At 39.3% G+C, this 27,013-nt stretch overlaps 1 protein-coding gene and 1 non-coding gene across 2 annotated transcripts; both read right to left on the reverse strand.

The window, feature by feature from the left end:
• Positions 1-595: 595 nt before the first annotated feature.
• UTP6 (UTP6 small subunit processome component) lies at positions 596-26,733 on the reverse strand. The gene is made up of 19 exons (XM_065908653.1): positions 26,571-26,733; positions 25,056-25,140; positions 20,652-20,693; positions 20,337-20,429; positions 19,117-19,164; positions 18,602-18,665; positions 16,980-17,098; positions 16,297-16,374; positions 15,030-15,111; positions 14,499-14,580; positions 13,310-13,494; positions 10,399-10,478; positions 9,825-9,902; positions 7,305-7,484; positions 6,354-6,434; positions 6,060-6,169; positions 5,028-5,094; positions 2,818-2,890; positions 596-1,720 (listed from the first exon to the last, which is right to left on the reverse strand). The coding sequence occupies exons 1-19, from the start codon at positions 26,660-26,662 to the stop codon at positions 1,563-1,565; spliced, it is 1,797 nt and encodes a 598-aa protein (XP_065764725.1). The 5' UTR covers positions 26,663-26,733; the 3' UTR covers positions 596-1,562.
• LOC136150442 (small nucleolar RNA SNORA54) lies at positions 16,097-16,219 on the reverse strand. Its single transcript, XR_010659865.1, has one exon. It is a non-coding gene; the product is annotated as a small nucleolar RNA SNORA54 (small nucleolar RNA).
• Positions 26,734-27,013: the final 280 nt, after the last annotated feature.

The following is a 27,013-nucleotide window of genomic DNA, read 5'->3' on the forward strand; positions in this document are numbered from 1 at the left end:
TCAGCAGGAGATGGGTTTTCAACAACAGAAATCACACACTCACATACAAAACCTCTGAACGCCAACACACACACACACACATACAAAGCTGGGAGCAAATTATCTGTTAGAAAACACACGCTAAAGATTACTATTCTGAAAAAAAAAAAAAAAAGACTACTATTCTTAGTACATAAGAAACTTACAAATGTGTAAAAAAAATTTTTTTAAATTTAAAAAAAGTCAAACATGAAAAGAGAACTAGGAAAAACACAGTAACAGTCTAACATATTAAGATACACTAACATCAAAGAAATGCACATTAAAAAAAAACAAGGATATATCAATCCTTTTCACTTATTAACATGAGAAAAAATATATAAAATACCCATGATGCTTGGAAGTATTTTCATACATTGCAAACTGGCAATACTTAGCAATACTCTTTAAAATAATTATATTCTTTAACACAGAAATTCTGTCAGATGTCAGTCTTCCAAAGAAATAACCAGCGATGTGAACAAGATTTTTAAGAATCTTCACCAACAGTACTTTTAAAAAAAATGGCACACGGTCCAACCACAAGCGATTAATAAAATAAGTCATGACTCATCTATACAATGGAATGCTATGGATTTATTTCACATTTTCAAGGCTATTTAATAACATGGAAAACAACGTAATATTAAGTGAAACAGTGTTAAGTCAAACTGTACTGAATGCTTCTCCCAGTGACATCATGTTACATTGAAGGATATACAACTCAAACAACCACTTCCTCTGCTCCAAGAATGCCCGTCTCTGCTCTAAGCCACCCTCCATCCTTGCCTCTGTAGCCTTTCTCTTTCTAAGCTACTCCCTACCTCTGCCTTTCCTTGTTACTGGGTCTCTCCAGTGTAATTATTTCTCTCCAGATCAGTCCCAGAGACAAAAACACTTTTATAATTTCTTAAAATCTTCTCAAACAACAACTTTTTCCCTAATACCTAGCATCCTCTTCTGCTGCTTCAACCAACTCAGGACATCAGCTCTATTCCTTTCATCCCCACTTCCATCCCAAAACCTTGTCTTCTTTCTTGCCCATGACAGGGACTCAATAAATGAATGAATAAATGACCTAACAGTATAAATCCAATTCTAACAAAGGAAATCATACCAGTGAGTTTAAGTCCAGATGACAAGATTACAACATTACTCTGTTCCCTCCGTACTTTTACAATAAATGCATACCACATATACTTCTATAAGGAGAAAACAGAACTGTATTTTCATCCCCATTTTACCTGAACAGAGGTCTAGATTAGAGCTACTCAAGCGTGACCAAGTGTAGTAAAAGATCAGTTACATCGTTTCCATGTATTCTGAAAAACATTTAGGACCTACATAATCTGGCCTCAACAACTGGTTTCTGGCCATTAAACAGCAGCTCTCTTTTCTGGAATTCAAGATTAACACGTCAACAAAATTAAAGCAGGCCTCAAAATGGGACACCATCTTGGCAAACTGCAGATGACTGCATAAAACAAATGTGCCCAGAGGGCTTACAGCACTATTTCACAAAGGTGACTGTGCTCTTCCTCTTTTCACAAACGGCCGGCTTGATGCAAAGCATGTTTAGACATAAACCGCTCTACCGACTCTCCCTGCAACATTTTCATGGCTCGCCAATAGAGCTGTCCGCAGTTCGAAGGTCTACCAAGTGGGTGGTTCAATTCTTCTTTGATGTAATCCATCCAGAGATCTTTAAAGGGAATCCAAACATACAATGAGATAACTGACAAGGCTTTATTAGGTCAACTTAATTATTTAATATCAATTCAGCGCAAGATTTCTAAGAAACAACTCTGTGCAGTTATTTTCCTAGAAAACTATGTGAAATAATACCTCGCTCAGCTTCTTACTTTAGAAAGGAGTGGCTTCTAGGTAAAATAATACCTCTCTCTCTTCTTTCTTTGGAAGGGAACGCCTACCCACTCCAGCATCCTGGCCTGGAGAATCCCATGGACTATTCCATGGGGTTCAAAAGAGTAGGACAAGACTGAGCAACTTTCACTTTCAGCTTCTTTAGTACGCAACATCAAAACTTGTTTTTAAGTAGAAAACTTCACTTTAATCATGACAGTCTACTTATCTCATCAACTCAAAAATGCTAAGTATTTTAGAGGGAGGATTTTGCTGAGTCTCTTTCAACGTTCAACTTACCTCATTGAGTTTATTAGAACTTTGTCACCATGCTTAATAAAACCTGCTTAACGTTAGTAAAAATGCTGTTTTCATTCATTTCACCAGAAAGCATGCTGAAACCTTGTAAAACCTAATGTATAATTTAAAATCTGAGTTTAACATCTGTAAGTGTAATTTTTTAAGTTCCTAAGTCAACAGACTTTACATGACATACTTATACCTAGAAATAGGTTTTACAAGTCCTTTAAGTTAAGACAATGTGGCAATTGCCCATGACAACCTTTGTCAATTATTATCACCACTCCTCTGACATAATACCCACTCCATTTTGTTCTGACGTACCTTAATCTTTTCCTTACAAATATCACATTTTTTAAAAGAACCAAACCAAGCAAATCTCCCTCTAATCCAGAGTTCTTAATAAAAGACCCATGGACTTTGTTCTGGGCTTGTAAACTTGAAATCAGCAGTAAAATTATGTCTGCAACTATTTACATACAAAGTAAGTGAGGAGGCAGAGAAAGGATGCTAAGTTTTATTCTCAAGGAGGGCCATGACCCAAAAATAGTTAAGAAATAAGATCCTAAGCATAATGATAGGTTACAGACCACACATGCAAACAGGCTTGTGTGTCAATAACTGAAGTTTACTTACCAGAATCAACAGTTCCAAATTCTCTCAAAGCCCTCTCATAATACTCTCTTAAGTTTTCCATCTTACAGGATTCCTATAAATAATCAGACAATCTTGCCTCAAAAGTCTAATTTGTAATGTCACAAATTCATTCCACACATATTGTTACTACTGTCTATTAGGTATTTGAAGGGGAGGAAAGATGGGTTTAAATGAACACAGTCTGACTCTGAACTTATCCAGAGAAAAGTCAAATGCACTACGCGGCAGAGAGAAATAAATGTCAAACAGTGACAAAAGCACTTTGCTCTGTTGGCTTGCAAAAAGCCTAATCAATTCTCACTTGAGGGAACAACGGCAGCTCCACAGGAAAATATGTGAAACCCTACAGGACTTAAATAAATGGGGAAGGTTCTATTTCCTATGGTGAGGGACTTCTTCCTTGAATATATGGGCTCTAGCACATACTAGCCATATTCACTTTAAAAAATTGTTTCTATCAAGGCACAGTATATAAATACTAGTTACATGAACTTTAGTAGGTTTTTTGAACCCTCTGACCTTCAAGTTTCCTCACCCATAAAATGAGGATAACAGTATCTTTTAGAGCAACTATAAGGATTCAATTAAAATACTGGTGAATTATTCACCAAGCAGAGTAGCCACTACCGTGTGTGTGTCTGTGTGGCGGGGCGAGGGCAGTGCAGCACAGCACAGCTTCTGGGATTTCAGTTCCCTGACGAGGGACTGAACCTGAGCCTCAGCATTAAAAGCCCAGAGTCCCAGTCACTGAACCGCCAGGGAGCAGCTCCCTGCCAGTACTACCTTTACAACCAACGAATGTTAATTCTCCACCTCTGCTTTGTTTCCTGTTTCATTTTCAAAGCAGATAAACATGTTCAGTTTAAAAATCTTTTTATGTAGTCAAATAAGTACGTCCTCATTCCAATTTCTCTTTGCTGAGACTGGACTATCTTACAGAAAGCCAGTTTACTTCGTGTCTTACACACATATGAAAGACAGAATCACACTTTAGGAAGGGCTCATAGTAAATGTGTAACTATGCAAAGTCCTTTCCATCCAGTCTTCTATCAGATCTTATATATCCCCCTGAAACAGATATTACGACCTTCTTTACAGGTGAGTATGTCAAAGGTTAAAATTAAGTGACTTGTCCAAGGTACATGACCACTGTGTTATTAATCCAAAGTCAGGCTATGAATTATTATGCTAGATTATCTCCTATACTATAAAAACAAATCACTGACCCACATAGGGGTCAAAACCTTAAAAGAGTTCAACCTCATTATCAATTTTTCAAAATTCAAAGAAAAGTAATAAACACAAATCAAAATACCAAAGAGAAAACCAAACTGAACACATGGAGAAGATATGGAGAAAACAAGTATAATGATATACGTATATATGCAGCGATGATCACCATAAGTATAACTTTTAGCAAACTATCTGGCAATATGTAAATAAAGAACCATTAAAAAAAAAAAGCCAGTATTCTCCAAGCCTAGAAATTGATCTCAAGAAAGTAATTCAAATGGGGGAAAAAAAAAATCTATACAAATAAAATGCTTGCAGCACTGTTTTCAATACCAAAAATCTGGGAACATCCTATACATAATGGGATGGTTAAGAAAATTTACAGGTTTAGTAAGACAACCATTCAAATGATACCATATGAAAACACAGGAATATGTTTACAAAATAATGTTAAAGAAAAAAAGAAAAACTCCACATATCACATCAGAAGTAAAACAGTACAGAACTGCATAGATAAATAAAGGATTAAAAAAAAAACAAAAATAAAAATAAATATGGTTGGTTGTTACTGGTGATGAGAATACAGATATATTTGGACTTTTTTTTTTTTTAACTGACATTTTCCTGTGTTTTTGCTCATTTACAAGTTCAGTTAAAAACACCAGCCACAGCTATGAGTGCCTTCTCTCTACCGCACAGCCCAGAACAAGAGACAACTGGGGCACTGTGGAGACAAGGGGGTAGCTTGCTATATGAGCTGATGTCTGAGTTGTCTAGTTTCCAGACAGGTTTCTCTTCTTCTTTGCTTGACTACCATTCCTAAAATCACATCTAGAAGAAGAGACCAGAAATTATACTGTATTATGATGAGAGGTTCTTAAACAACAAAATGCTGCCACGGGTTAGTATGTGCTAATCCATTGTCCCAACAAGAAATGCACAGACAGGACACTTACTTGCTCCTTCTCAAACTCAATCATCTTCCTGAAAAAACCAACTGAAAATGGACGGTTTTCCTGTAAACTAAAGAGGAAGGGGGGAAAAGTTATCTTCCACAGAGACAGAAAGCCTCTTACACACCATGAATGTAAACACTGGGCCAGGGCCCCCACCACACATGGTCTGATAAAGTTCTGGCTGCGATTCAGTGTGGGGACTAGACCTGCCCACCAGTCACTCACCATTTCCAGTCTCCAATCCCTGAACTCCTCACCACCACCAAACACCTACCCAGTTTTCTTTCTGTTCTCTTCTTTCTCACTTTTAGGGTTTTAAGTTCCCTCTCCTTCATCTCAAGGTCTTTTTGAAGGAAACCAATAAGCCCATTTCTAAGAATATATTCTGAGAAAATAATTTCCAAAATGGACAAAGAGTATTTGTGCAGTAGGGTTCATCAAAGCAGTTACTGTGGCCAAATAAATTATGGCATATCCATGTTATTTTTAATAAATGTTAAAGAATTGTTACTGACAGGAAAAAGGCAAGTCTAAGGTTCATCAATAAAGTGGTACACTGCATGCAATTATAGTATAATCTCAGCTATGTGAAAAACAAACTTAACAGAAGAATTATTTTTAATATTTGTTTGGCTGATCATGTGGGATCTTTCACTGTGGCATATGGACTCTAGTTGTGGTGCAAGGGCTCAGTAGTTGCAGTGGGCAGGCTTAGCTGCTCTGCATGTCTTTCCCCAACAAGGGATCAAACCCATATTCCCTGCATTGCAAGGAACTACCAGAAAAGTCCCTTTAACTTTTATTGGGGTGAAAGACAAATTTTAAAAAGATTATTAAAATGCTTTTTCTCTTGATGATGGGATTATAATGAATTATTCGCTACCTACCTCCTTCTTTCTCTTTTTAAAAAAATTTTTCACAGTGGGCATGAACCAAAAGGCTCTTAAGATTTATTCCTCACATATAATCTGGGTACCAAGGGCTGGGTATAGGGTGGAGAGACAAGCAACAGCTGCACGTGTCTGTAAGTACCTTTTAAATACATCTCTGGCCTTTTTGTAACCACCACTTCGATAAGCCCAAGCCAGGTACATTTCCTTCATAGTGGCTGAGTCATCTCCTCGGAGACGAAAGACAGCTCTCTAAAATTTAAAAGAAAAAAGAAACAAGCTACATAAGGAGACATCTAGGTAGCAAGACAAATTTCCCAAAACCATCCCAGAGCACTGAATTAACAGTGCTTTAGGAAAAAATCCTTCGAAAGCTAGCCAACTAGTATTATTTGCTCATTACCCACACATGAGACTTACGAGAAAGGGCCTGTACCTTATAGATCATTTCAGCTTCTTCTTGCGTTCCGGCCTCTTCACTCCACTGGGCCCAAGTAAACCACAATGGAAGACAAATCTGCTCACAATACAACAGTTAGAAACTGACAGCTTAGTGCCATGCTCTGAAAACTAGTCACGATAAAGTTATGTTCCCCCGAAATAATATGTGAAATATGAAGTCATTCCCAGTCTGTCCTCATGGAACCCTTGGTGCCTGGCAGGAATGGTACGCCAAAACCGACAGCCTTTGGACTCAGTCACCCAAAGTAACACTATTCTGTTAATTCTACTTCCCCTCTCCTGGGGACTACTGCCTAAAGTTACTATTATCAATGATCTGTCAGTTAAGCACTCAACAACCCACAATTACACCCAAGCTATCCAGGTCATTATGTACGATCTGGAGTCTGCTGTGCAGGATCACAACGCAAGTGCCAACTAATCCAGGTTGAACTGCCTGGACTTCACTCACGTCCCAGCAGCTCACAGAGATAAGCAATAAAGTAATTATGATTTCTCCCCACTTTAACCCCTAGAATGCTTTTCTCCTACCAGTATGAGATTCACCATGAAGGTTTAAAGCTTATTCTTTTAAACATAAAAATTTTTTTTCAATTTTAAAATAAACTTTATAGAGTTTAGAAATATGTATGTTTAAAATGAGACAAGTTCAGCTTTGAAAGCATGTGAAAATAATATTCTATTAATATTTTTCACTTATCAGATATAGAAGTAGAAAAGTTTACATAATTTAGTCTATTTCAAATAAGACGTAGAAACATGCTAGTAAATGGAAGTTATTCTTCCACCCGTGATCCTTCAACCATTACCATGAATGCACTCTGAGGACAGCTCTCCTCTGACAAGTCTACTCCAAATGCACTTTGGCTGAAGTCTTAAAAGTTTTCCCAAATAGAACGAAATGCAAAAGACCCAACTCACAGACCTGGGGTTTCAGGTACTCAAAGGCTTGGTTAAAAACCTTGGTTATCTCCTCGCTCTTTAACGAAATCATGGCCTCCAGCTTCACCTGCCACATCTCCTCTGAGTTTCTGAACAATTTCACCCCAGCGTCTGCCACCTCCAGGGATTCCTTTAGCAACTCTCGGTATAGCAACAACTTGCTCTGCAGAAAACAAAGGGTCATCCAAGAGTCACAGCTGAGATCTACGTTATCTAATTGGAATTTCGCCTCCAGTCCTGTTCCTATCCCCAAAGACTATCGAAAAAACAGAAAAGAGCCAAAAAGCAAAGGGCCTAAATAATTTAGATTGAAAGCTAAATTGTTAATAACATAGTTCACTGCAATAAAACCCACACCCACCAAACAGAATATAAAAATCAGTAAAGATAAAACTATTATCTGTGTTGTGGTAAAGAACTCATTCAATCAAACAAGAGCCTGGAATACTACAAACTGGTACCATTTCTCTGAAAAGTCATAAGCGTGTTCATGCATAAACTTGTGGAGTCTTACTTTAGCAAGTATGACCCAAGAAATAAATGAACAGGAGGAAATCTGTTCAAAAATGTTTGTGTCCACACTACTGTAACAGGGACAGAAAAATCTAAAACCAATCATTATAAAATTGTGAAGCAGTAAGTAAATGGCCATATGTAATCCATTCATTCAACAAGCATGTAACTGCACACTGTGTATTATTACTGAATCTTCAATAATGAGGAGGTAAGGTGTGTTCCCTAACGCCCACAGCGCCTCCAGTCTAGCACCAGAGACAATGTGATGTGTATGATCACAGAAAAAGAATCATACGCTACAGGAGTACAAAGCACTGTCTTTGGCAGTGATCAGAAAGGGCTCCCCAAATGGAAGTCCCATCTAGCCGAGACTTTAGGAAGATCAGGCATTATTCAGGTGAAAGCAGAGATTGCCAGGAAAAGAGAAGACTCTCCCACCGACATGAGCAAGAGGCTAAAGATGACAGAAACTTTGGATCCATAAGGAAATCGAAGCACAGGATGACTGGAGGGCTGGGATGTAAACTGGAGGGATTGGAAATTCCTCGGGGGCCAAATTAAGGAGACTGAGCAGCTTTATCCAAAGGACAATGGGAAGCCACAGGATAACCTGATAATTGATTTTAAAAGATCATTCTGTGAAGAATAATCTGGAGAAAGGACAGGTGTACAATCAGCCAAGCATTTGAAGTTAAGAGGCAGTGTAGTGAAGGACTCCCACAAAAGGTAAGGTCACTAGATCAGTGACAAGCAGGGAGGTCTGGAAGGGTTACTGCCAGAAATGTAAAGAGGAGATGATGTCTGAAATGGCCAGAGCAGGCCTGCCCTGGGGGTCCAGCTGTTAAGACTCCATGCACCCAAAGCAGGGGATGCAGGGTCAATCCCTGGTTGGGGAAGTAAGATGCCACATGAAACACAGTGCGGCCAAAACTTAAAAATAAATAAATATATAAAAATAAAAATGAAATGGTTAGAGTTATGACTGGCAAAAGAAACCAATAATGGAATGTGAACAGGACTACCAAAGCACTCCGAGACATATCCAGCTGAACGAATGTACAGCTGAATGAATGACTGTCTTGCCAGTATTCAATAACAGCTCAAACTTTGGCATTTGAACTCATCCAGATAGGGGATTTTTCACAGCTAAGATGCTATAACGGATGAAGGGCAACCCACTCGTGGTATAACACGATACACTACTAACATGTTGTAGATCCACGTAAAAAGTACAGAAAAAACATTAACACAAAAACAGAATACAAAATAGCAAAACATCAATGGCAGTTATGTAAAAATTACGTATATTATATAAATAAAAAGAACTGTACAAATAAAAGGTACTCAATAAATACAGATTTTTGTCCTTTCTTCCCCTACAAAAGTATTTAAATACATTAACATTCACAATCTCATGTAATGCTCCCAAGTTTCACGAGGTGGCAAAAACAAGGATCACTATCACTCTAAAATCAAGTCAACAATCTCAGAAGGGTTAAGCAGTCTGCCTATTACATGGCAAAATCCAGTCTAGACCTGTGCATTCCCACACTATTATTAATAATAATCCCACTATTATTCTGGTCTCTATTAATCTTTACCCACTTCAGAACATAAGGATGGGTTAATATGCTTCTTACTAAAATGTCCCTTTAAAACACTAGAACTTATCTGTCTTTACTGTACAAACGGTTACTCGGAGCCAAGCATAGGTTCAGGAAAACATGAACAGACAGACAGACAAAATACACCCAAGTATGACTCTTGAGTGTTTCCCACTATGCACTAAACGACAACTCCTCCCTCTACTGGTACAGATTTCATTTCTGGCCCGTACCAAATACCGACAGTCAGATACTAAACTCTACATCTGCCATGCCAATCTTCCAAATGAGCTTAGTTATAAAACCATATATATTAAAAAACACGATACAAGCATAAGCCAACCACAATGAAGTACATGTAATTGGCATGAATGTGTCCTTACCAACTGCCTGTACTGGTGTTCTGGTAAAAGTTTCAGCACATGTGCCTTCCAGAATGTAGCCATGGTTCTTTCCAGCCTCTGAAATCAAAAAAATCTTTTCAGTTCATTACAAAGATCCTAGCAGGGGCCTTTGGCCTCTGACAGGAACAGACGCAGTTTTACTTCTGAGAACTCAGAGAAGGGACTGAGGTGGTTTCACTTACAACTCCCAGATTTGGGCAGCTGCACCAGGCACAGCCCAGTAAGAGCGCCCCCACCATGGCGGCCAGAACTAGAGCAAGCAGCTGACTCAGACCTTTCAAGTCAGGAAAAAGTGCGTAGGCATGACCTTCTTGGAAACGCCAGACCCCAAGAAGCTGTGCCCATGTTCTTTCAGAAAACACTTTCCGCAACTTCCCTGGTGGTCCAGTGGGTAAGACTCTGTGCTTCCAATGCAAGAGGCATGGGTTAAGATCTTCACGTGCCATGAAGCCCTTCACACCCCGCCAAAAAAAAAAATTGTGTGTGTGTGCATATGTATCAAAAAAAGAAGACACTGTCTACTCAGCCACTTTAACCACTTAAAAGTCAATACCTTCTTTCTGAGGAGGCGACTGCTTGTCTTCTTAGTAAACCTCTCCATACAGAAGTTCATGTAACACTTCCACATAGCCTCTGAAAAAGTCAAAGCTTATGTTAATCAGACCACCACCAATTATTTTAGTCTCACAGTCCTCACATCTTCTCAGGAAAAATTCCTGAGGAAAAGTTTGAAGTGGAAAAAAATAAATTATTCTGATTACAGTCTATCAAATATCTCAAATATTGAGGGCAAAACAACTGAGAAATGGCAGAAATATAAACATTAAAAGCCTTAAAAAAAAAATTTTAAAAGCCTATCCATGTCAGGTACCCGCTACTCTTTCCAATATTACAAAATTGTCAAGTAAATGTGTAACAGGAAATAATCAAGGAATGATGACTAAGCCCTCTTCTGAAATATCATTTCCTCAGTATAATTTCGGCTTCCCTGATAGATCAGTTGGTAAACAATCTGCCTGCAATGCAGGAGATCCTGGTTCAATTCCTGGTCAGGAAGATCCGCTGGAGAAGGGATAGGCTACCCACTCCAGTATTCTTGGGGTCCCTGTGGCTCAGCTGGGAAAGAATCCACCTGCAATGCGGGAGACCTGGGTTCAATCCCTGGGTTGGGAAGATCCCCTGCAGAAGGGAACAGATACCCACTCCAGTATTTTGGCCTGGAGAATTCCATGGACTATACAGTCCATGGGGCCACTTTAACTGTGTGGATCTTTAACTGTGGAAAATTCTTCAAGAGATGGGAATACGAGACCACCTGACCTGCCTCCTGAGAAATCTGTATGCAAGTCAAGAAGCAACAGTCAGAACTGGACATGGAACAATATGGTTCCAAATCAGGAGTAAGTACGTCAAGACTGTATACTGTCACCCTGCTTATTTAACTTATATGCAAACTACGCGAAATGTCTGGCTGGATGAAGCACAAGCTGGACTCAAGATTGCAAGAAGAAATATCAATAACCTCAGATAAACAGAGGAAAACAACAGAATGGCAAAGACAAGAGACCTCTTCAAGAAAATCAGAGATACCAAGGGAACATTTCATGCAAAGATGGGCTCAATAAAGGACAGAAATGGTACAGACCTAACAGAAACAGAAGGTACTAAAAAGAGGTGGCAAGAATACACTGAAAATCTATACCAAAAAAGATCTTCATGACTCAGATAACCACAATGGTGTGATCACTCACCTAGAACCAGACATCCTGGAATGCAAAGTCAAGTGGGCCTTAGGAAGCATCACTATGAACAAAGTTGGAGGAGGTGATGAATTCCAGTTGAGCAATTTCAAATTCTAAAAGATGATGCTGTTAAAGTACTGCACTCAATATGTCAGCAAATTTGGAAAACTCGGCAGTGGCCACAGGACTAGAAAAGGTTAGTTTTCATTCCAATCCCAAAGAAAGGCAAAGCCAAAGAATGCTCTAATTACCACACAATTGCACTCATCTCACAGGCTAGCAAAGTAATGCTCAAAATTCTCCAAGCCAGGCTTCGGCAGCATGTGAACCGTGAACTTCCAGATGTTCAAGCTGGATTTAGAAAAGGCAGAGAACCAGAGATCAAATTGCCAACTTGCTCACCAAAAAGCAAGCGAGTTTGAGAAAAACATCTATTTCTGCTTTATTGACTACGCCAAAGCCTCTGACTGTGGATCACAACAAACTGTGGAAAATTCTTCAAGAGATGAGAATACCAGACCACCTGATCTGCCTCTTGAAAAATCCGTATGCAGGTCAAGCAACAGTTAGAACTAGACATGAAACAACAGACTGGTTCCAAGTGGGGAAAGGCATACGTCAAGGCTGTATATTGTCACCCTGCTTATTTAACTCATATGCAGAGTGTATCATGAGAAACACAGGGCTGGATGAAACACAAGCTGGAATCAAGACTGCCGGGAGAAATATCAATAACCGCAGGTATGCAGATGACACCACCCTTATGGCAGAAAGCAAAGGACAACTGAAGAGTCCCTTGATGAAAGTGAAAGAGGAGAGTGAAAAAAGTTGACTTAAAACTCAACATTCAGAAAACTAAGATCATGGCATCTGGTGGTCCCATCACTTCATGGCAAATAGATGGGGAAACAATGAAAACAGTGACAGACTATTTTCTGGAGCTCCAAAACCACCGCAGATGGTGACTGCAGCCATGAAATTAAAAGACGCTTGCTCTTTGGAAGAAAAGCTATGACCAACCTAGACAGGATATTAAGAAGCAGAGACATTATTTTGCCAACAAAGGTCCGTCTAGTCAAAGTTATGGCTTTTCCAGTAGTCACATATAGATGTGAGAGTTAGACTATTGAAGAAAGCTGAGAACCAAAGTGATGCTCCTGAACTGCGGTGTTGGAGAAGACTCTTAAGAGTCCCCTGGACAGTTGGGAGATCCAACCAGTCCATCCTAAAGGAAATCAGTCCTCAATATTCATTGGAAGGACTGATGCTGAAGCTGAAACTCCAATGCTTTGGCCACCTGCTGTGAAGAACCAACTCAGTGGAAAAGACCCTGATGCTGGGAAAGATTGAAGGCGGGAAGAGACAGGGACAACAAAGGATGAGGTGGTTAGACGGCATCACCAACTCGATGGACAGGAGTTTGAGCGAGCTCCAAGAGTTGGTGATGGACAGGGAAGCCTGGCGTGCTGCAGTCCATGGGGTCGCAAAGAGTCAGACACAACAGATCAACTGAACTGAAGTATAATTTATTTCCCCAAATAAATGAACAAATGCTGCAGCTCTCGGGCAAGATCATAAAAGAGAAAGAAGTGGAAAGCCAGCTAGGCACACTGTAAGCTACCACAGAGGTTCCAGAGCTGATTCTGTTCCTGACAATGAAGCTCCAGGTTCCCACTCAGGAACACCATCGCTGCTCGGGGCACAGGACCTGAGGAAGCTCACCTGTGGGCAGAGTTTTTACCGCCTCCTCGTACACAGCACAGCACTTCTCTTCCCGGCGGCCCACCTCCTTCGCTTTGGCTTGTTTAGTTGTAGGCAGCTCTTCTCCAGGCTGTGCTTTAATCACTAATTCTTGCCGGGCCACATAGTCCCAAGTGAGGGGGTCGTCTGTGTGCAGAGCCTTAAGGCTAAAAAATAGTGATATCAACCTAGGACAAGTAACTTATTCAGACTATCAGAACAGAGAGTCCCAATGCTCTGGAAATGTACGGAGGACACTTCTTTATCAATTCCCTCATCACAAGAGTCATTTCCCACAGGCTCTTCAGATGTCTTCACCCTCACTATGTAAATATCAATGGATGAGACCTGTCCATCCATTAACAAGCATTCACACTTGTTAACTGCAGACTGTCTCATTCATAAATATTAGCTTACAAATTAGATGTCAAAGTCAAAGGCAGGTATGTGTGACAAGATTGGCTGTCCTGGTTCTCGAGCCCAGGAGAACCTTCTCATAACCAGGCTCTGGGTTTTCTCTAATAGGAGTCTAATCCTCTACCAAAAACCTAAAGGTATCCACAGAGCAAACAGATCCAAGTTCTATCTTACCTCCTATCAAAGTAAGAGTCCTCCGAAGAGTGAAGGACCCACAAGTTAGGCTGCAAATAATTCTTCAACCATACAACCAGACATTAAAACAATAAAGTCTGATTACCTATAGCACTGAACTATAAACATTCACTCACTCTCATCTTAAGGACAAAAAAACACGTCAGGAAAGCAAGAATAGACTTTTACATAAGTCATAGGATATATTTCTTGCTGAACAAAGATAAACTATTTCCCAAGGAAAGCCAGTAAGTGAGTCAAACAACTTCTCCAAAAATACATTTTTCAGGGACTACCCTGGCAGTCCTGTGGTTAAGACTCCATGCTCCATATGCAGGAGGTCTGGGTTCGATCTTTGGTCAGGGAACTAGATCCCACATGCCACAACTAAGTCCTGGTACAGCCAAATAAATAAATATTTTTAAAAAATACATTTATGTACTGTGATATAATAGTTCAAAGACAGCTTTCTCCCCAAGAATTTTATATGATATCTCCCTTCCCCTTCTCTAAATATCCAACTTAAATCATTACCCTAAGATCAAAACTGACATATTCATCTTTCCACTACTTTACTTACTCATTGTAAATTTCTCTTTGCAGATCTTTGGCAAAGTCGAACAGCTGTGCAATTGAAAGCAGTGACACATGAAATTTTGCACCTAAAATTTTCAAAGCAGGGAAGTGGAGTAAGACTCTAAAGGAGCACTTTCTCAAAGTACTAGCATTAGTTTTGTTTTTTTTATAAAATGGGAAGTAAGAGAAAATGGGGAAGAAAATAACAGTCCCACTATACAGAGTCTTTGTTAATATCTGAGTATTCATTAAGTACTTTTAACTTTTATTCTAAGTGTCTTAGGGCAAAAAGGAACTTAATTAAATCATTTACTTCTTTTCAACTCCCCACATGATTTAGGTACTCAAAAACTTATCAAAACATGGTTATAATCCAAGGGGAAATCTGTATTTTCTTAAAGAAACAGGACACTATTTCCTACAATCATGAGTTTTACACATTCCAACAGAAATTTTCAAAACAGGCTAATGGTCTTCCTCATTATAAATAGTGTTTCATTTTCCCACCATAAATAAGTTTTCAAAAGATACCTACTTTTAATTACACTTATAGAATTCTTATAGACGATCCGTGCCAACTCGCCTGTAAGGACTTCTTCAGCATGCTCGAGATTCCCCTAAAGAGTGTGATGTTAAAGAACTGAACAGATGGTGCTGACAAGTAGAAAAAGCACTAGGGTGAAAATTAACAACCCTAGACTAACTGTGCCACATGACAGCAATCACACATGACACAAATCACACCTCTCTCTAGGCCAGTTTCCCTCAGTTGTCAAATGTGCAGCCTGAACAAGATCTTTGATCTTACAACTGCGTTCCCAGGTTCCTAGAGTTATAGCAAGATCACACAGCTTAAGGCCCTACTCTCCATCTTGCCCTTAATAGGTCAGGTTTTACGTGCTTTGTTTACCCTTCTATGTAAAATTTTAGCTAGTTTAAAAAGTTCAGAGCTGGAAACCACTGTAACAGATGATAGAGAAGTTCCTTTTTCGGCTCTGACATCCTCAAACTTATTTCTTTAAACTCACTCTGTCAGGTAAAAAATTACATGAATAGAAAAACAAAGGAGGCTAGGGATCATACATTTCACCACCTTTCTTGAGCTCCTTAGAACCATTAACATATCACTGAATGAGATCATAAAGAAGAGTTTTTGGCCATTCCATCAGGAATGATTTCAAGGGCCACTCCAATGAGTCCAAGAGTTTATTTTAAAAGCACAGAATTCCATTTTTACTACTAGGCCCATTTTAATTAAGTCAATGCAAGACATTAGAAGTTTCCAAATATTAAGCTGGAATGAAAAATACATTCTGGGACTTCCTGGATGGTCCGCATGCCAATGCAGAGGATACGTGTTCGATTCCTGGTCCAGAAAGATTCCACATGCCTTGGAGAACTAAGTCCATGTGCTCCGGCTACTGAGCCCACGTGCTACAACTACTAAAGCCTGCACACTCTAGGACCCATACACAACAACTAGAGTAGCTCCCGCTCACAACTAGAGAAAGCTCCCACGAAGCAGTAAAGGCCCAGTGCAGCCAACAATAAATTTTTAAAAAGAAAAAAAAAAAAAACTCTAAAGATTTCCTTTTTATCTCACTTTGTCTCCAAGACCTTAGACCGAGAGCCTCCAGACAGTCAGTCACATGGTGCTGGAGCTTCTATGGCACTGGAATGGAACCCGCCAGCCACAGGCAGACCAGAAGGTCACGAACAGTGCTCTCAAAGACTTTTTTACTCCTAAGAAGATTCCAAACACTCTTATCTTTTTAACAAGTGACAGTATATTAGGATCTTACCACATCCATGTCGGCTTTTTCAAATTCTTGCTTTTCCTTCCTCAATTTTTCAGCATGCATCAGCTCCATCCTAAAGTACTACACAAAAAGGAAATAACAAACTAATTACCTTTGGAGATAATTTTTTAGTTAGAAATATGTAAGATGACACTTTTTACTTGTAAGTATCAGATCTGAAAAGTTTGGACAGACTATTGTATTTTACCTTGTTATGAAACTAGCTGACATTGATAAAGTATGGTTTTTTTGCTCTTTTGCTTTTGGCCATGCCAGATTTTACAGAAAAAAAGAGCAAAAGAAGCAGGAAGGGAGAGGAGGGGAGGAAGAAGTGGAGGGGAGGAGACGGTGGGAGGGGAGAGTCAATAAACGAGTGCATATATACATATGTACAAAAGTATAAAGATGAACCTTAAGCCTCAACTAAAGAAAGGTAAAGTTCAGCTCCCTATCCCTCCCACCATAATGGGAAGGTAGGAGTCGCCATCTCTCACCAAAAATGAACAAGGTAAACACCTACTACTGGCCAAGAAATAAATACTCTCCTGGCCCCTTTTCCCCAGCAGCTCCCTTACTTATCCTGAGACTCCATAAATCAAAGCCTTTTTAACTTAATGAAGCATACATGTCTTCTCCAGAGGACCAAACAGAGCCATCACTCTCATCTTATGTGCACACACACTCACTTCTTCATAAAGCTTCGGGTAACGTGGGTGAAAGCGCAGAGCCCGAAGAAATAGCTGTCTTGCACTTTCTGAAGAAAAGCAGTCTTCCATTTCCCATTTGGCCGCCAAAATCCACAAACCTGTAAGTGGAAGTCATCCAACTTCATTTCAATCAAGTAATCAAGTCAGGTATGAAAAGACCAATGCTCCCATTTTTATACCCAACTTTTTTTAACCTTGACAATCAAGAAGAAGGGGATGGAGATACGGAGTTTCCAACAGTTTTTATAAAGTACTGCTCCTTTATCTAAAACGAAAAAGTGTTCTGAACCGAACTGGTAAATGTTAACATCTGTGGGTACTTATGTGTCTATTACTCTATTTCATCAGATCCAAGGTCAATCATCTCATTTTTAAGTCACATAAAAATTTTAAAAGTGTTAAAATGCTGGGAAAAATTGTGCATCTTAGAGTCAATGAAATAAATTATTTTGCTCTTTTCTCTGTATTTAAATCATTTTTCATTTAAATGAAAAATGACTTAAATATTAATGATTTCTTTTAAATGACTCATAATTTAAAATTTTTTCTACTGTACCTACTGGGAATAAAGGCTTTAAAAGAAAAAAACCTTTGCCCTTCCTTCTACATGAGAAATTAACCTTGAGTTAACATTCTAGCTCTCTGCTAGAAACTTCATACAATCAGCTATTACCAGAGAAGACTGCTTTTGGTAAAAATGGCCCATGGTTGGTAACTGTGTCTGGACTAGGAGAACTCTGAACAGTACAGAGCCACTGCTTTGCACTTTCTTGAGCATGTGACTTCTGAAACAAGAGTTTTGAGCAGAGTTCATATATACAATACCTGGAAGCTACATGCCTCCAGGGGTCTTCTCTCCTCTGCCCACTCATGTGTTCTCATGCTCTCACATCTGAGACAAACCTCCAGGGTGCTGACAGCACTACCGCCTTCCAGCTGAATCTTTCTGAATCAACTGGTGCCAAACGCAGCCAATTCTGAATCTTGTGTAGGGTAAGCCTAATACTCGAGGACACTGAAGCATCTCCACTATAAAATATCGGTGTTCCCAAGAGAAGGTTTTCTCCTTGAGTTCCTCCCTGTGCAGTGCCACTGCTGCTCTTAGTCACTAAGTCGTGTCCAACTCGTTGTGATCCATGGACTGTAACCCGCCCACAATTTCCCAGGGAAGAATACTGTGGGCTGCCATTTGCTTCTCCAGGGGACCTTCCCAACCCACTCGGCAGGTGGATTCTTTACCATTGAGCCGTCCAGGAATAACCCTTGTAAAAACCTGTATTTCTTTAAGTTTCTGAAATCCTCAGATTTGAGTGCCTCCAAACAGAATACCCCTCAAAGCACTAAAGAGTTCCACCATCAGTTAAAAAGAACTGCAGTCCTTCTTGCCCACAGATACAGTATCTAGTAGCTTAGTTACTAGTATACAGCAGGCAGTGATGAACTAAAAGGCAGCTAATTTAAGAATAAAACCTGCTGAGGCCAAGATGCTATGCTCAGGTCCTGAAAATAATTCTTTCAGGTTTATAAAGCAAAATAAATTCCAAAATGGTTTGAGTCCACAAAAAAAGGTAGACAAAGAACTAACGAGGATATCACCATACCTGGCTTGTTCGAATGAAAGGCCAACAAGGAAGAAAATAACTTGCTAAGTTGAACGTTGGCAGCCTATAAAAGAAAAGGGAAAATTCTACTTCCTGCACAGCAAAGGCATTGCTATGAACTTCTAAGTGATCTGGACTATACTGTAACCCCCCTGTAAAATCCAATGAGGTGAGATCTGTTATTGCTAGGGAGATATAAACAAAGATTCACTCAGAGCTTTCTTCTACCTAAACAACTACAGATAAATATTTAACATTATCTAAAAAATGTTTTCAACTTTAATGAACAAATACAAATAAAGATCATTTTCCTTTCAACTGATATAGAAGCCATCTATATAGTCATTCAGACACACAAATGTTACACTGAAGTCCCACATTCTTGAGTTCTCTTCCTGTTTGTTAACCTTCCCTACATCTTAGGATAAAATAGAGTTCAGCAATCAAGTATGAGGTTTAACATGCAGGCTAACCAAAAGGAAAAAGAGAATAAGACAGGGTTGCCCAATACTCACCCACTTCCTACAAAAGGCTACAAAAGACAGCCAAAGTTTAACATCATCCTGCAAGAAAAGCAATGTAGTAAGTTGCCTGAATTTGAAATTTTATATACATCTTTGCATTCATTAATTTTGTTTCCAACAGAGAGAGATTTCAGAAATTCCAATGTGTTATATACCACATCCCTCAGCCTATCAGGCTGTCTCTCACCCAGTCTTTAGATCTCTTAACCATGATAACTGTCTGTCTCCCCCTCACCCCCACCCTCCCATGCTCTAAGACAAAAATCTATCCAATTTGTTTGATGCACTTTTGAGGGATTTGCCTGGCACTCCAGTGGTTAAGACTACATGCTTGCAATGCGAGGGGCACAGGTTTAATCACTGGCTGGGGAACTAAGATCCCACATGCCATGCATCACAGCCAAGGAAATATATTTTTTTAAATGCACTTCTCAGAAAAAAAAAAAAAAAAAAAAGCACTTCTGAAATGGTCTCAATCAGGAGTCGCAAATTAAAATTTGTCATTCCCAAGAAACCAGAGTACTTCCCAGATAATATATCCTGGCCCCAGAACCAAACCTGAAGAAAAACCAACTTAATGAGCTGCTGCCCCTACTCTCAAGGTCAAACCAGTCCATCCAAAAGGAAATCAACTCTGAATATTCATTGGAAGGACTGATGCTGAAGCTGAAACTCCAATACTTTGGCCACCTGATGCAAAAAGCCTACTCACTGGAAAAGACCCTGACGCTGGGAAAGACTGAGGGCAGGAAAAGGGGGCGACAGGATGAGATGGTTCAATGGCATCATCGACTCAGTGGAAAAACTCTGGGAGATAATAAAGGGAAGATAGACAGGGAAACCTGGCATGGGGTTGCAAAGTCAGACACCACTTAGCGACTGAACAACAACTCTCACCTTTTCTTCCACCTCAAGTCTTCAGGGTATTTTACAGAGAGACATAACCAAACACATCTCAGATAATTTTATGATCCTTAAATATGTATGAAATCCACTGTTTTCAGCATCATCCTCAAAACATAACTCTAAGGTAATGCAATCAATTTTCTTAATGGTTGATAATATGGTTTCAAGTAATGATACTATCACTAGAATAAGTATCAAGATACCCATGATAAGAATCCACAACCTCACATTTGAGCATCCAAGTCATAACACATACAATACATGTCCTCACATCTCTTACAGATAAGGACACAGTGAACACTTACTTTCCACTTAATCGATGCACGTTGGAAGACACTCTGTATCCGACGTATCATAGGGTCCTCAATCTCATCCTTCTTAAATGTATATCCAACACGCTGAAAAAGGACATTAAAAAAAAAAGCCTCAGCTTAATCCCACTTATCCAAACCAGCATTCCCACTTGATCTTAAACAGTACTGACAGAGAAAGCACAGTTAAAAATATCACTATGAGCACACTACCACACAATTATCAGTGCCAATTGCTTCCCAAACCCAAGTTCTAGAGTCATATTAATTAATACTGTATTTTTTCCAACTTTCAGAAAATCTACTTACAGCTCTTCTTTTCTGGATCAGCTCCAAAAGATGAATTTCAAACTGTGAAAGAAAAACATACATAAAAAAGAAAACCAGAAATATTATAACCTTTTATTTAGAGGCTATAAAACTATAAAGTAAATAAAAATCAAGAGTATAAAACAGAAGATAACTTTCTATCAAGAAACCTAATTTACGGTAAGTATCTAGCATTCTCTGAAAATGCACCTTACATCTATAAAACTCACAAATACATACATTAGAATACAAATATCTTAGATAAAAGAACACATATTACTAAAGCTGTAAGACTTATAGGATTTACTGCATCAATCCAACCTAGTCTACAACAGTGTGTGCCAACTTTCAGTAAATCAACCATTCAAATAGTATTTTTAGCCAATGTACAAGCAAATAAAGCAGATAAACAGGGTTGTACTAGTTGAAACAGTCCCTAATTGGCTCTCCCTACCCTCACCTCTAAAGGACCCCTGAGAACCTCTAAGACTCTCCAAAAACCACTACTGTATAATTCCTCTCTAAGTCTGGAAACTACCGGGCTGGGGGGTGAGTGGGCGGGAATACTAGAAAAAGAAAGCACAGAACCTTACAAGATCTCATGCCCCATTTTAAAACTAACAAAATATTTCAAACTGTATGTTTGAACTCAAGCAGCTACCAGTTACATCAAAGCCTACATTTTACTCTATTTGCTTCAAGATATTTTTAGAAACCAAACATTTCAAATAAAGGCAAAGCCCCCTATGAACCATGTCTGATTCTACTCTTCTTCTTCCCCAGAGGAAATGACTATCTTGACTCAGTTTATCATTAACAAGCATGACTTCAATTATTGTAATACAGTCTTAAATGCTCTTAAACTTGATACAAATGGTATCATACTGAACCCATCACTCCATTATTTTACTCAACATTATGACTTTAGATATATCCTTGTTGTCACACGGAATTCAAGTCCATTCATTTTAACTGCTGTATAGTACTTAATTATAAGAAAGTGCAATTTACCTATCCTTTCTCCTGTGGTAGTATTTATTTCCAATTTTTCCATTACAGAAAGTTGAAATTAATAATCTTGAACAGATCTTCTTGTAGATACATCCAGGAACTTTACTACTAACATGTAAGCTCCTAAAGGCAATGATTTTTGTCTGTTTATTTTTGTACCCCCACTGGACTGGCTAGTGCCATGAACGTAACAGGCCCTCAATATACACTGTATATTCAATGAATGAAACACTGAGTCACAGAATACATGCATCTCCGATTTTATCATAGTGCCAAATTGCTCTTCAAAGTAGTGGAACAAACTATATACTAATAATGTCAATCTTTAAGATGTCTATAAATGTGATGCCATAAAGCAGCAGTGCACCCTGGTTTTAATCGATATTTACCTGATTACTAGAAAGGTGAACATCTTTTCATAAGTTTACCAATGACTGATGCTTCCCCTTTGTGAACTGCATGTTCCTAGCTCTCCTGTTTTCATTTTCTTTCCACTTGTCATTTTTTCTTGATTTTTAGTTCTTTACTTATTCTAGATTATTACTATATGTACTGCAAATATTTTATCTCATTTTGTGGCTTGTCTTTTTACATTATTTATCTTTTCCTTTTTGCACAGAAATTTCTACCTTTAAGAATCAAATTGGTCTTCTCTTTCATGGTTTATGCTTACAACTCATTCATAAAAAAAGAATGAAATAAGGTCATCTGCAGCAAAATGGACAGACCTAGAGACTATTGCTGCTACTGCTGCTGCCAAGTCGTTTCAGTCGTGTCTGACTCTGTGTGACCCCACAGACAGCAGCCCACCAGGCTCCCCCGTCCCTGGGATTCTCCAGGCAAGAACACTAGAGTGGGTTACCATGTCCTTCTCCAACGCAGGAAAGTGAAAAGTGAAAGTGAAGTCACCCAGTCGTGTCTGACTCTCAGCGCCCCCATGGACTGCAGCCTACTAGGCTCCTCCGTCCATGGGATTTTCCAGGCAAGAGTACGGGAGTGGGGTGCCACTGCCTTCTCCGATACACACACTACTATATATAAAGTACATAAGCAACAAGGTCCTACTAAATATAGTACAGAGAACTATAATCAATATCATGGGATAACCCATAATGGAAAAGAATACGAAAAAGATTTTATGTGTATATATACACACACATATATGTGTATGAATAGCTGAATCACTTTGCTATCCACCAGAAATGAACACAGCATAGTAAATCAACTACACTTCAATTTAAATAAGAAACCTTTCCTGAGGAGAAATCTCATACATCCTTTATATATGGAATCCTAAAAGAAAAAAAAAAGACACAAATGAACATACTCACCAAACAGAAAGAGACTCAGAACACAGACTCATGGTTGCCAGAGGGAAGGAACAGTCACTTTGGGAAGGTCATGTACACACTACTACATTTAAAATGGATAACCAACAAAAACCTATTGTATAGCACATGGAACTCTACTCAATGTTATGTGCCTGCCTGGGGGAGAATGAATACATGTATATATATGTATGGCTGAGTCCCTTTCCCGTTCACCTGAAATTATCACAACACTGTTAATCGCTATACCGCAATACAAAATGTTCTTGGTGTTTAAAAGAATAAAAACAAAATTTTAAAAAACAAAAATAAAAAAGAAACTCTTCCCAACCTGAAGTCATTCATTATTTTTAGAAGATTTAGTTTTCCCAACACATTTAGCTATTCAACAGGAAGGGATCTAATTTCTGTTGAATCCTGCCTGGCATTTTGCATGATGTACTCTGCATGTAAGTTAAATAAGCAGGATGACAATACACAACCTTGACGTACTCCTTTCCCAATTTGGAACCAGTCCATTGTTCCATGTCCAGTTCTAACTGTTGCTTCTTGACCTGCATACAGGTTTCTTAAGAGGCAGGTAAGGTGGTCTGGTACTCCCATCTCTTTCAGAATTTTCCAGTATGTTGTGATTCACACAAAGGCTTTAGCATAGTCAATGAAGCAGAGATAGATGTTTTTCTGAAATTCCCTTGCTTTTTCTATGATTCAGCGGATGTTGGCAATTTGATCTCTGGTTCCTCTGCCTTTCCCCCCCCCCTCTGACTTTTATAACATCTGGAACATCTGGAAGTTCTTGGTTCATGTATTGCTGAAGCCTAGCTTGAAAGATTATGAGCATTACTTTGCTAGCTTTTGAGATGAGTGCAACCATGCATTAGTTTGAACATTCTTTGACATTGCCTTTCTTTGGGCTGAAAATGAAAACACAGGACCTTTTCCAGTCCTGTGACCACTGCTGTTTTCCAAATTTGCTGGTCTATTAAGTGCAACACTTTAACAGCACCATCTTTTACGGTTTGAAATAACTCAGTTAGAATTGCATCACCTCCACTAGTTTTGTTTGTAGTGATGCTTAAGGCCCACTTGACTTCACACTATAGGATGTCTGGACTTAGGTGAGTGATCACACCATCATGGCCATCTGGGTCATGAAAATCTTTTTTGTACAGTTATTCTGTGTATTCTTGCCACCTCTTCTTAATATCTTCTGCTTCTGTTAGGTTCATACAGTTTCTGTCCTTTATTGTGCCCATCTTTGCATGAAATGTTCCCTTGGTGTATCTATTTTTCTTGAAGAGATCTCTAGTCTTTCCCATTCTATTGTTTTCCTCTACTTCTTTCCACTGATCACTTAGGAAGGCTTTCTTATCTCTCCTTGCTATTCTATTAAACCTCAGGACCTTTCAAATACAAGATTCTTACCCAGGTATCATTCTTAATCATATATCATTCATTAACTAGGTTTTTTTTTAAACTAGGTCTTTTTTTAATCTAAGCTTTAGACCCTTTACTCTTATAATGTTTATTAGTCTTAAAGTGTAAGACTTACAACATCTTCTTATTGGGTTCTTTCTGAATCCTGAATTTGTCCTCCAACAGATTATTCTCGCCAAACTGAAAATTGATCTAGCATATATATTTTATCTTCACTCAATTCTTCCATTCATTCACAGGACTGAAGAATCTTGTAGCAAATCTAACCTCTTTCTAAATCAACAGACTACAAGCATCTAATATTAACTTTCTAACCACCTGCTAGCATCAAACTCACGCTCCTTTATTTTTCCCCACAAGACATAATCAAAGCTCTTGCTGAAATTCCCACACACCGGTTTTTTGGAGTCTCTGATGTACTAACCCTACAAAATAATAAAATGTTGTTTTCCAAGGACTAAAGCTTTAGCAGAGCAACACTATTCCCAAGTCACCTCTATTCCTGTTCAAAAACTGCCTTTCTACTCACCATCAGTTCCAGAAGTTCAAAAGAAACTGACATCAAGCTACCTATTCTATAACTGACTTTAAATTTGTGAGGGGATTCAGAGGTAGTAAAATTACTCACCTGAACATATCTGATAAAGCTGTCCTTTGAAAGACTTCTTCGATGTATTCCGTATTCTAGTTCGGAAGTCTTCCTAATGATTTCCCTGAGGAGAAAGCCACTTAAAATGTAACACTTGACATACGCAGAAATTAAAGACTTTGGAATTTTAAAAGTCTATTTTCAATATATTTAAAACATATATTTGCCAAAACATTAATTCCCAAATTATCATCCTTCATTAAGCAAATATTCTCTCATACAATCACTTCTGTATTCTTTATTATTATTACTAAGGCATAATTGATTTACAATATTTATTAGTTTCAGGACTTATGTGGTCTCAAGAGCATGAAGATGTACTTTAAAACTTTCATGTAAATCACCTCAATTGACTGCCTGGACCACTGATAGTCCCACCAGCAAAGATTTCTTTTCCTCCAAATTCAGGTCACTTCAGTTTAAATAATAAACAAATTCCTTTCCTAAATTCCTCTTCTTTCTGAATTCTCAACAAGCAGATTAGAAAAAAAACCAAACTGGATTGTCTCTACCAGTATCATTACTACAAAGGGCTTATGGTGGAAGACTCGCTGTATTTAAGAAATGAACATGGGTATATTAGAATTAAAGCAAGATGTGCAAGACCAAAAATCGCCTCTATTTAACGGTAACAATAACATTTACTAAACAGTTATTAAAGAATTAACAATATGTTATGTTTCATTAACAAATGTTAAAGGTTCCCATAGTCACAGTACTACATTTGCAGTCACTGTAAAATGAAAAAAGTCACAGAAAGCTATTAAAAACGATTAAACTAAATTTTAACAAACTAATGAATAACTACATGCTGGTCGTGGTTCACTAAGCCCTAGGATAAAACATGAAACTGAATTAAACGATCCCCAAAGTCTTTTCAGAAAAAACTATCACTCGTGGACCCACGGTCCAGTGGTAAAGTGACGCAAGAGACGCCTGGGTCGGGAATATCCCTTGAAGTAGGAAATGGCGACCCACTCCAGCATTCTTGCCTGTAAATCTCTATGGACTGAGGAACCTAGCGGGCTACAGTCTGTTCATTGTGTCGCAGAGTGAGACGCAACAGAGCACTCACACATACCCCCAGGCGCACAGCACTCTGTTGGCATCTTTAGGCAGTACACTCGGCTACAAGCAACTTACAGCACACTGTACCGTGAAAAAAATGTTTCACTTGTCTGACTCCCCTTCCGACCCCCGCTACTGTGTCGGGGCTGCTGCTAGTTGTTGACCGTTAGGGGTCCTGGTTTTATCACCTTTATAGCCTCAAAATTCGGCTCCATGAAGAAACATACTGTTTGCGGGGTAAAAGGACGCATCCCCTAGCAATGAGTGAGAAATTAATTCTAGGTAACATCAAAATCTGTAAACGGCCTTCCGCCATATTAGCAAAAAATAAAAACCCAACTGCCCCCTATATACGCCCCCGCCACACACACGCCACTGCCTCTCCTCTGCCCGCCCCAGCCCTTCCTCTTTCCTCCGCTCTCTCACCTAATCTCCGCCTCACTGAAGAGTCCAGTGCGCTCCAGCTGTTGTAATTCGGGAAGTCGATCCTCTACACGTTCCTGAGTTATTTCCGCCATGACAGCCGAACTCCACAACCCACCAGAGCTCCTCTCACCGACGACGCACGAAGGAAATGGCCACCCTCTAATCCCGAGAACCGGCCAAACCGTTACGTGCTGACGTAACGAGCGCCCTAAGTCCCGCCTTTTCCGCTTCCGCCGCCTCCACCATAGGACCGGGCTTCCTGGCTCTTGCGGCCGCTGTCTCCTCCTGGTGGCTGACTGTGGGGTTGCAGCGAGTACCGCCTCAACTCTTGCACTCGAAGTCTGGAGTTGGGGCGCGGGACTAGGATGGGGGCGGCACTAAATACGCGCACGGATAGACCTGGCCTGGGACCGGGAAAAGCACCTCGCGGTCTGGAGGGTTTA

This window comes from Muntiacus reevesi, chromosome 18 (genome assembly GCF_963930625.1).
Source record: "Muntiacus reevesi chromosome 18, mMunRee1.1, whole genome shotgun sequence".
NCBI classification, from domain to species: domain Eukaryota; kingdom Metazoa; phylum Chordata; class Mammalia; order Artiodactyla; family Cervidae; genus Muntiacus; species Muntiacus reevesi.